Source organism: Carassius carassius, chromosome 31 (assembly GCF_963082965.1).
Source record: "Carassius carassius chromosome 31, fCarCar2.1, whole genome shotgun sequence".
Taxonomy (NCBI): Eukaryota; Metazoa; Chordata; class Actinopteri; order Cypriniformes; family Cyprinidae; genus Carassius; species Carassius carassius.
The window spans coordinates 13,353,781-13,365,939 of NC_081785.1; the positions used below are offsets into that span (position 1 = coordinate 13,353,781).

Sequence of the window (12,159 nt, forward strand, 5' to 3'; positions counted from 1 at the left end):
AATTGTGGCTGCTGTGTCACATGACAAGCATCCAACCCCCCCCCCCCCCCCCCCTCAAAAATCATGAGTTCATGATGCCCCTGTTCAGTTTATATGGTGAAATAAATATTTTTATCTGTGTGGGATTTGATTTCCCTTTCAACGCCGTTTTTTTACTGTCCCTCAGTGGTGTCATGTTTTTGTCATGTTAAATGAGATAATAAAGAGGAAGTGACATTATTTGGGTCTTCAGAGGAGCCAAGTTGGCAAGTTCTATTCTCATCTAACAATCATATTTTTTCTTTCATGCTTGACAGGATTTATAAAGCATAACATATCCACTCTGTCACAAATTAGACAGAAAAAAAAAATTATTTAATGTTGCTTCTATTTATAGAAACATTGTAATTTTGTTGACTCTTGAATGATAATGATCTGAGGATGTACAGGAACCTTGAAAAAGGAAAGAGCAGTAACCATTTTGGTTTGAAATATACCACACCATCACAACCATAGGATATGCTGACTTTTTATTCATTTAGCTCGAAAAGGCACAATGCAGTGTATTAATGTAAATGTATGTTAAAATAAATAGCAAGTAATGATATGCACCGGCATGTTGAGGTGCTTGAGATGAATATCTGTTTGTAATGCTTATGTCAGTCCTATTACTCCATCATGACGCTACATAACTCATATATAAAGAAAGATAATCCTCCTCTGCATGTACGAGTGGTCTCCAGTCTGCAGGGAGCATCCAGATATCGTAATATAGACGTCAGAAAGCACTCTCAGAAAGCCGCAGCTTTAATCAATAATAATCCAGAGGCCCTTTGAGGCCTGTTCAATGATGTCTGCTTCATGAAATCTTGACGTCATATGGAAGGACATTAGCACAGTCATATGGTGGGTTGTGAGAAAGACACTGATTTTCTAAAAATAGATGGTGTGAAACTAGGCCAAGGTGCAGAGCAGGCAGTTGGCACAGAGGAAGGGAATACTTTTTTTGTGTCTTTGTGAGTGTGTTTGTGTTTTGTTTTCGGCATCCAGAAGGAGGCCTTGGAACGTAATGCATTTCGGCTGTGTTTCCTGTCATTGCCTAAACCCTCTGCAGTAGCCCAGTGTGTGCTATTAGATCTTTGAGATGTCTTCATTTCAGGTGGTGTCAGTGCCTATTACTTCTGTGTGTTCACCAGTGCTGTTTCTTTCCATGCTATGTCTCTCACCATTTAAAGTTTCAATATATTCTGCTTTTATTTACATGAACATTTTAAACAGATTCCTTTGAATAAATCAGACTTTTCCAAATGAGCTACAAATGAAAAAAGGAGCTTATAACCACAAAATCGACACTGCTGTGCTATTAGCTAGAGTAGATGACAAAAAGTGAGTGTCTTTTTGTATGTTTTATGAGTCATTAAATTATTTAATTAACTGGTTTGTTAAATATTATGGAGTTGTTCATGACTAAAACCAATCTTATTATCCTTTATTAAAAATTGCATGTCTTCAAATCTATATCAAGCTATAAAACAACAATAAACTGTTAAATAAATGAAGAGTTTCAATAACCTACTTATGACATTTTTATTATTTACCATGGATCATTTTACATGATTTCTCTCCTTCTTGTGCTTGAAACTGACTCTCATGACATACTGAACAAACATCATGCCCACTTTCGTTTAGTCGGTCATGCTACTGAAAATTGTAATTAAGTTACTTGTGTTGCTACATTTAATTTTGTTTATGTCTATCACTGGTGCTCACCCGTTAATAATGCATTGATATAAGAATTGAAGTGCCTTACAATTATTGTTTTGATAGACACACTGTGGTTCTTCTTCTGTACGACTGTAACAAATAATTTGCAACAATGGAGCAGGCATAAACAATAAAACCCAAAAGTGCATGAGTAAGAATTTGTGAGTTTGTGAAAAAAAAGGAACCTTGAAGTGCTTTGTAAGTGGAGATCAGTGGAGGAAACATTATCAAGAAGCAAGCACACTGCAGTGCACCGGAGCTCCGTTCTCCGGCTTAGAAGGGGAAATCAATAATACAGGTACTTTACCTCATCAGTTGCCTACGCATCTTTGAGATGTACTATAAGGTAATGCTTAGATGAGGGTATTTTTGTCTGCAAAATTGCTTGGAAATGCAAGTCCATGATTCTTCTACATACAGAGCAACCGGTGTAGTGCAGATTACATTCGCTGGAGCAACTTGAATGATTGCAGTGCCTCACCTTGAATTTGATTTGGCTGAAAGCATCAGTCTCATGTGGCAGGAATTTTATTTCCCTCCTTGACAGCGTTTTACTGTGTGGCTGGTTGATGATGCGACCTCAAATGATCCAGCAAACTGAACTATATCACTTTTTCATTTCTTTCCTAATGCAGCTCCTCCAAACGTTCGGATCATCCACTCCGGTCACGCATGCAACATTGAGGAGGAGCACTACACAGAGAGGGTGTACACCATCCGAGAGGGGGAGACTTTGGAGCTGACCTGTCTGGTCTCGGGGCATCCACGGCCACAGGTGAGGCTCTTTCCACTATGATCATCAGTTTGAGGCTGCTCATAAATGGGTGCCACCACAGGACTAATGGCTGAGATAGGGATTAGAGAAATAAATGTCTGGAAATTGAATTATATTAAGAATCTCTACATTTTTTATCAAACTGCACACATTCTAACTTATTCTGAGTCAAGGAATTGAATCAAGGAAATAGAATGAAAAGAGAACATTATAAATCCAAATAAGGAAAAATAAATATTCATACAATGTGCTACATAGATGAAAATTGTTGGAAATATGAGTTACAAGATATCCTGTGGCGTTGAAAAATACAATTTAATAGCATTTGATAGTGGTCATTTGATAGAACTGTGCTAGGCATCGTATCAAGTATATTTAGTATATTTATTAAGCCTGGCATTGAATATAGATAGATTTAGATTTAGTTGTCATAATACCATTCTCTTCTGCTCACCTCCAGCACATATGTTACTCAAATATGAACAAGTAACAAAATAGGCAGGATTTATGGTGCTACTGTGAGTCGTAATTCATTGTAATGCTTCTCAGCTCAAGAGGCTGAGAGGAAGCTCAAAGGAGGATAACAACATTCTGTGTTTCTGCTTCATGCACTCCTGTATGTATCATTTATCTGCTATGCTTCTGGACTCACTGCAGTACTCTCCATTTCACCCATCTCACTCAAGTGGTCTTAATTCTCTCAATGCCCCACTCCTCGTTGAATCTTGCAGACTGCAGAGGGCTTATCAGTCCCATAGCCTGTGTGCGGTTTTAGATAGGCAGCACTCTACGACTCTCATCTTGGTCTCAGTGCTGCATTTTCAGTGGAGAGGAAGAGCAGTCCCACTGAGTTAGTGCAGGAGAAGAAACGGCCACGAGGGAAATCACTGAATCTGCATGACTGCAGAAGAGCTCAGTGATTCCCCGAAGAGCACTGTCAGACCTCAGAACGCTAGTAAGAGTCATAAAATCTAAATGTTTGCAAAGAAATCCTCCTGGCCATGTGGTGTCATAGTTTTGAGCTAAGTCTTCATTTTGCATTCTACACACAGTTTCTGTGAGGAGTTTGCATTATTTTAATGATCCTGTGACGTTCTCCTTGAATTTGAGCTGTGCTGTCCATTTTGTTCGCCGACCTGCGGCCAGGTTTCTGACCGTAGCAGGCATGAGAGATGAACAGGGTGGGCAGTGTGTGATGAGGTACACCTGAAAGTAATGGTGCCTCATTACCATTGCTGTTAAGTGCTAAGTGAATCTTTCCTCAGCTGGTTTGCATGCACAATGGAGTGGCTGGAATGCCAAGCCAGTGGAGGAAGCTGCCGCCCCGTTTTTCCCCAGACTTGGAGGGGAACTAGAATAATAACTGTAGGAATCCATCTGTTAATATTCCCTTTGATGTTAATTCCAGATGATTGATGCCACTGGTCTCCTTGGACGTATGTGATTTGAAATCTGCCATATTTCCTTGTGGGTTTTTAGTTCTAGCCAATCTAACCAATAATCTGAGCCATAAACTTTGTAAAGATATTTAATGCTGCCAAAACAAAACTGAGAACTGGTAAAACATCTATTTACATTACCTATAATAAAATGTTAATGATATTTGCTGGTTGTAAATACAACAAATACATAAGTCAGAATTCATGGCTGCTTTTGAATGGCCCTCATTAATAGGTGTAGTTCTGGCAACTTCCAGCAGGTAGGCCAAACATTCTATAGAATTATACAGTGACTGCATTCTTTTTTTTTGGTGCCTTTATTCAAAAAGTTTTAAAGAACTCTTTGTTACATCTATATAAGCCATGAATCAAACCAACCATAGATACTGTAGATAGATAGATAGATAGATAGATAGATAGATAGATAGATAGATAGATAGATAGATAGATAGATAGATAGATAGATAGATAGATAGATAGATAGATAGATAGATAGATAGATAGATAGATAGATAGATACACAGACAGATGGATAGATTTAACCTTTTATATATATATATATATATATATTCACATTTACTCTGTTCTATTTGGGGTTGGTTTGTCTGTTTTATGTCCAAAATCAAACAGAAACACTATGAAATTAAAGCATTTTATGCTTGTAAATTCTGTGTTTGATGACTGATATTCAGACAGTTTGTTGTTTTAATTAAGCGAGCAAGTTGAGTTTTGTTGGTGCATGCAGCGGGCATTTATTTATTTATCTATTTATTAATTTATTTAGGCTGTGAAAACCCTAATGCGTTTTGAATGTTCTGTGCTGATTTTGCCTCCCAGTCTTCATTGTAAAAGATAGAAAGAGTTTAGCTGGAAGCCTCATTTTGAAAAAAATGAACCTGTGCCTCTTCTGATCTCATCTCCAGCTTTTGCTGACTCTTTTACCTTGAGTGTAAACAAGAAAAGATTTTAAATAAATTAGGTACTCTTTTCTGCTTTAAGGCAGTCTTGCCATTTCTGCTTTTTGGAAGTTAATGACAGTAAACATGAAATATGACTATTTCCAACCCTATCCTAAGCAGAAGGTATTACATAATGCAGTAGGTTGTCGGAAAATGTACTACAGGAGCATTTATTATCTAAAATTACAAAACATTCTTGGTACCAGCAAAACTTAGTTCTGAGACAGTACAAACACAAAATCTAAATGTTGTTCTGAAATGGATAAAGTATCAAAGACCATTTTGTGTAATTATTAGGAACAGATGTACATTTCTTTCATGTTTTATTAGCACAGTCAAAGCACGTGTATATACTGGTCCAAAGACTGAGTGTTTAGCATGGGCTCTTTGGCTCCTGCTGTTTGATGCCATAACTACACCATCTGGACCCATAAACATCTTTCTCTGTTGACGTTCATTCAGAATCATATCCCAGAAGCAAATTCTGTTAACTTAAGAGCTATTTTTATCATGGTTATAGTAACATCAGAGGGTCTTTCTTTTTTATTGATAACATTGAGGACAGTCCAATCAGTGAAATTATTAAAGGTCACGTTTTTCGTGTTTTTTTTGAAGCTTTGATTGTGTTTACAATGTGCAATATAACATGTGTTCATGTTTTGCGTATAAAAAAACACAGTATTTTTCACACAATTTACTTATCTGTATACTGCTGTTTTAGCTGTCATAAAAACGGGCTGATGACTTCCTTGTTCTATAAAGCCCCTCCTTCAGAAATACATAACGAGTTCTGATTGTGCAAGCAGTTCCTGTGTTGTGATTCGACAGCAGCTTAGTGCACGCTGCCCTCCTGGAAACGCGATTAGGCTAGTTTTGGACTAGTTTTGAGAAGCAAGTGGGCAGGATTTGTTTTGAAAACCTGGCAATCCTGATCTGAATGCAGGTACTGGAGATGTACTTATAATCACAGGAGCGTTTTTACTGACGAGATGCGCATGAAAATCGCATTCGATTTTTTGCACAGCCCTACCATCTAGTTAACAAAGCTAAACAGCGTTGCCCTTTGTGTAATAAGTTACAGAAACTGTTAAACGCACCAAATTAAATAATAAAATACACTTACCGGTTGTGGTCCATAAACAACGCCTTCTCCAGACAAAGAGGTAACTGCTCCATCTTTCAAGAATAATCTTTGTGCGAATCCGGCATTAAACTGATTGAGATTGAGGAAGCTGTCCTCAGCAAAATGTGCTGCACATAGTTTTACATGTGGATTATAATTTTCGGGAACCGATTTAAACATAAATTGTAACCATTGATCTCTGAGTACAGCGTCCCTGGGAAGGCCAAACAAAGATGATTGGACTCCGAGATGAAAATAACAGTGTTATGGCGACATATGCACTCTTCAAACGCAACTCGTCCTCCTTCTCCGTGCGAGCGCAACAAGACAATGCCCCTTTTTTTGTGTATTCCTGTGGGCGGAGATTAGTCAAAAAAAGGTTTTAGTGACGACATTCCTGCAGGAAGTAGAGGGATGTAGTCCAAACTGGTCGTGCGATGTAGGCGAATTCTGTTAAATAATATCTCACTTGGCATTAAACTTTGAGCTTTAGAATTTTACAGATATTATTTATACTCTAACAACAACATTACACACTAACTAAAGTTTGACTCATGGTATCACGAAGAACGGGACCTTTAAATATTTGATTCAAAATTACACACAACCACAGATGAAAACAAAAGACTTTTGTTGTCCTTAGTCTAGTACTACAAATTGTGACCAAACACTCTGACCATGTGCCTTAGGCCCAATCCCAATTCTATTTTATACCCCTTCCCCTTCCCCTACCCCTCCGCCTACCTCTTCCCCTCATCCCCTTATTGAAACAGAGTGTAAAAGGGTAGGGGAGAAAATATTCCCCTAAGGATTGGGACACCACTAACATTACGTCACACACCATCATTCGTCGTCTAGCTCTTACACACACATATACTGGTGTGCTGGTGTGCATTAGAGCCTTTAATTATCGTTTTGTATTAATGAGCTGCTTACTGACACACACACACATATCGGAAATTGCGCAGTTCACACATCCAGGAGAAAATAAACTTGTCAACGCTGCCCCACGTCTTTTATTAAATACAGTTTAAATACTGAATCGCTACATTATATTTTCCAGCGACGAGAGGATACAATCGCTGTTTTAAGTAAACTCACTCTAAAAAGATAAATGCACAGACGCGAATACACACAACCTCCATTTCTCTCTCTCTCTCTCTCTCTCTCTCTCTCTCTCTCTCTCTCTCTCTCTCTCGAATAGGCAATATTTGAGAAAATGGTTTAGCGATTTCTAATTATTGGGGGGGATTAGTCTACAGCAGTTATCACCCTGATCAGACATATGCTGCGGCACTATCATGCAGTCTGTAATGATATGACGCTAGCAAATATTAGCGATTTTTTGCAAACATTTCTTTGAGTAACATGACCATTAATATGAACTCACAATTGAATGTAGCATAAAACAAATGATTAATTTTCTTTAAAATCTTTATTTATGCCAAAAAAGCTTACATTTATGTGTCTTTTTGTTCGCTGTAGCAGCCATGTTGCCGAGATAATTCATACCCCTTCGTTTGAAATGTGGTCCTGAAAAATCTTCGTTTGAAGGGCTATCTGGCCCTTCCTCTTACCCCTTCCCCTCCAACCAAAAGAGAATCGAGACACCCCTACCCCCTCTTGTGAACGCGCGAAACAGAGGGGTAGGGGAAAGGGGAAGGGCTAAGGGGTGGAATTGGGATTGGGCCTTAATTACCACAGTTTTATTGATGGCTCCATTCCAGAATCGTTGTCTTAGTCAAATTAGCACCAGGGCCCTATTAGATAGATTTCTAACCATGCAGCAAAACATATTAATCTGCTAATTAGCATGAACTCTAAAAACATCCCCATCTAAGGTTTCATCAACACTTTGTTTCAGCTCTGCCATTGCTGAACCGGTTCCCATAGATCCCACAGACAGTGAGTGGGCCAGAGAAAGATACGCCCAGGGATGCTCTATGATAGACTGAGGGGGCTGGAGGATATATTTAGCACCCTTTATGAGCGCATTCTGTCTGCATTTGACACACTGGGCCCGTCGTCACAGAACTCCCATCAGTGTTCTGGCTCAGGCGCTCTGTGGCACTGATCCACTTAATGCTGGCAGGGGCAGAAATCTCAGACTTGACAAATTTATGAGGATGAACTAAAGATGTTTGTAATACTTTGGGGTTCAACAGATTCAAGCTCCAAAATTGACATAAAGGTAGCAAATAAGAGATCCATACACAAGGTTTGATTTTATTGATGAGTCGCCATATATAATTTGGGATTTATATTCATCAGTTGATCACTGATTAAGTTTACACCATCTTTATGTCATGGAGCTTAAAACGTGTGGACCCCATTGAATGTGCGGACAAAAAGAGATGAAATATTGTTCAAAATGTCTTCTTTTGTGTTCCACAGATATTTTAAAGAATGTTTCAACTGTTTTTGTCCATATAATGAAAGTAACTTCCAAAACACATACATTGGACCACATTGACCTTCATTGTATGGATCAAAAAAGAAAGAAAGAAAGAAAGAAAGAAAGAAAGAAAGAAAGAAAGAAAGAAAGAAAGAAAGAAAGAAAACAGACATTTTTCAAAATATCTTCATTTGTGCTCCACAGAATAAAGTCACATGGGTTTGGAACAATATGAGATTGATTAAATGAGGGCAGAATTTTCATTTAGGGGTAAACTAGCGCTTTAAAGTGAAATCCTGAGTTTCAATAACTATAATGTGAAAATTTCCCTTCCCTCCTTTACTCAAAATAATATTTTCCCCTGTATTATATGGTTTGAGTTCTGAAGGGCTGTCATTTCCACTGTTTTATGACTATTTATGGAGGCACTTTGGTTGTGAAGACAGTGGGCTGCCGTCAAATTGTTTTCACTTTCCACCCCCAACATATCGTTTGAGTCATGATCTCTACTAACACAGAAATAAATAATAAAACAGAGGTTTTTGATTTATGTGCTACATTTTATTCCACACAGTCCCAAAGTCTTGAATGCATACATTAAATGAAGGAAGTTAAAGTACAATAAGTATTAAGGGTTCGAGTGGGTCATCGTTTCTTACATATTATACTGAATTGCTGTCACATAATGCACAAATGATTATTCAGTTCCACTTTCTCACCTCTGAAAGTAGGAATTCCTATTTGTGCACTGTCAGCTATGGCCTACCTCAGTGCATGAAGACATACAGGGCTAAGCACTTTTCTTTAGCTGCCTTATTTCCTGTTCAAGCTCACAAAGAAAGCCAGTGTACCTAAGCCCTGTGAGTTCCAATACGCCGTTATTCTTAACCAACATCCAATACGTGTGTAAACAAATCTGCCCACCCTCCATCCTCAGCAAAGCATGAAATGGATTTCATTCTGCCACTTCCAAAGGTTACGACTCTGTTGGGCTCCAAACCGGAGTTTTTTTTTTTGTTTGTTTTTCTCTTCATAGACCTTCGCAAGAAGAAAACCGAGGCCTAGGCGAAAGCAGCTCTTGGAAACTGCAACAAACAAACAGAGCTGCCCACTGTCTTAAAACGACAGCTGTCAGTGAAAACCTTCTTCCGATGTGTTTCTGATAAATTTGGGACACAGATGGACCTTCAAGTGGGACTTAAATATGCTATGTAGGAATAAATAAAAGATATTAAAATAAATATGTAAAAAAAAACAGATCACAATGCAAACGGGAGAATTATGTTATGGTCGTCATGATCCGTAAATAGTGAACGTAAGAACAGTTGCTATTTAGGTTTGTGCACTGTTTCACTGTTATTACGTTTGTTAAATAGCGAACGTAAGAACAGTTTGCTATTTAGGTTTGTACGTTAGCATGGACTCACTAACTTTAATGCTAACATTAGCTATTCTTAGCCATGACTTAGAGATACCTTGCTGAAGCACAAGATGACATTAACGTTCTGCTTGAGCAGATGAAAATTAGTACCAGAAAATGAACATTTTCACCTTCATTGTGATTGGGGTTGAATGCTTAGGGACATTTTGCTCTGTATTGGTTGGATTTAGGAAATGGAATAAATTAAATTGCATTGCCTATCCTGTCAGGATAACTGGAATTAGTTTTACAAGTACCCTAGACACATCGTTTTTCCATTTTTGTAGCATAAACACCATTAAACGGGTGCAAGCTTTGGATCTTCCAATGTTTCTATGGTGCTTGAAACCTAAAGATGTCTGAGTTCTGCTCTCCGTGCAGCTGATACTCGACTGCCATTGGCTCATCTGAATTCAAGGGGAGGAGCTTACAGATTGGTTAATTAGTATTAATTAGTTAATTAGTAAGAGGGGGTAATAGTTGGGGTGAAGAAGAAGTTGCTGCTTGGAAGAGGAAGGCGGAGCTTTGATCTTTGTAGCTGGACTCAAGCTGAGTTGCTCCCGCCTCTGAGGTTCTTGAGCAGCAGGGATGATAAAGGGGGGTTCTGTTGTAATGTAGGTCATCTACACAGTAAGTCTCACTCAGGACTCAGTTAGGCCAAGCCAGGCCTGAATGGGCAATTTGCTCTACTTGTCTGGCTGGTTGGCAGACGAGTACACAGAGGGAGCTACAGAATCTCTGTCTCTCTCTCTCTCTCTGTCTCTCTCTCTCTTTCTCTATGCCCGTCTGAGCTTCGTGTGCAGCGTCTTTTCCCTGATGTCTCCATGCTTCCTTTTAAGTTATTTTATATTTGTGTGTGTGTGTTATTACAAAAAAAATAAAAGCTAATTGCTATTTGAGATCATTTGTATTATTTGTTTGTTTACCATGAAAAATGTTTGTTTGCCATAAAAAAATGTAATGCAACAATTAAGTAAGGCAAGAATATTTGGGGTAAAAAGTGGTATTTATACAGTATATTATATTTACTGTTTTGATAAATAGTCTGTAGTCCTACTTGGGCTGTAAATATATTCCTTCAGGGAACATATGTAATTTCAGTATTTACAGGTGGTAGTCAGTGATTTAATTGCTGTCCGAAATCGTGTTTTTCTTCCGGGGGGAAATGCTGGGCTGAATTTCATCCTGTTTTTTGCAGTCGAAGCTCCAGGTTTGTGTGCAAATTTAATTCCATTTTAAAACGAACGGTTTACAAGAATAAATCGATAGAAAAATTGTTTTGAAAATAATTTTTAGACCACCTCTGTGTGATGTATCAATCCCAAAACTTATTTTGATAGTTGGGACTAGTAGTAGAGAGGTGTACCTATAAAAATCCAAAAGAATTACCCCCCCCCCCCCCCCACCCCCACACAGGGAGAAAGAAAAATGGTCATTTAGAGACAAATGATGTAAACTTGTAAAATTGGGCATTAATATAATATATATTTTGATATATAAACCTATATATATAAAATGACAAAAAAAATTGTTTAGAGGCAAATCATGTAAATTTCAAAAATGGGCCGTTACTGTGAATATGCTTTAATATATAAACCTGTATACACATGTAATTATGTGGCAATTATATCTTATAAGAGGTGAATCATGTAAAATGGTAAAATTGGACATTAATATAAATATATTTTAATAAATAAGCCTGTAGTTTTATGTTATTATTTGGAGTAACTAAGAAAACTCTTAGATATGAATTAGACATTTATGAGAAACTTCAAGGTTGTCAAATAACAGAAGATCTTTGTCATCTGTGAATTAATTGTGATCCAAATTCATTACATGCTAATTTATTTTTACAGACATCCTGCTGAGAAATAATTACCATCCAAATAGAGCTTATGCCATGTATTGATCTGGAGATCAGATTTGTGGTAGAGTATTTGCTCGTTTCAAACCCTTAATATAAACATTAGCATCATGATTAGAAAAGTCACTGAAACATTTTAGTTGCTATTTTTCAATATCATTCTCATTACACAGAGCTATGACAAAACTTGTGATATGAACTGGAGATGCTTCCTCTGTATTAGATACATTGCTGCTCCAAGCGATTTCATATAGTGTTGGAGAGAAAATATGCCATTGCAACGTAAATGAGAAATGTCACCATGGAATAAAATTGTTGAATAACTGTTTAATTTTCAAAAAAAAAAAAAAAACACTCAATTGAAATATTAAAAAAGCTAATAAAAATGACTAAAGCTCATAACAAAATTACTAAACAAACTAACATTCAAAAATTATTTAA

At 37.5% G+C, this 12,159-nt stretch overlaps 1 protein-coding gene across 2 annotated transcripts in view; it reads left to right on the forward strand.

Annotated features, from left to right (window-relative positions):
* Window positions 1–12,159, forward strand: part of LOC132111588 (MAM domain-containing glycosylphosphatidylinositol anchor protein 2-like) — a 178,674-nt gene that overhangs the window by 73,253 nt on the left and 93,262 nt on the right. For both annotated transcript variants that reach the window (XM_059519025.1, XM_059519026.1), the window contains exon 2: window positions 2,379–2,518. In XM_059519025.1, coding sequence (XP_059375008.1) covers window positions 2,379–2,518 — 140 coding nt within the window. The remainder of the gene's footprint in view (window positions 1–2,378; window positions 2,519–12,159) is intronic.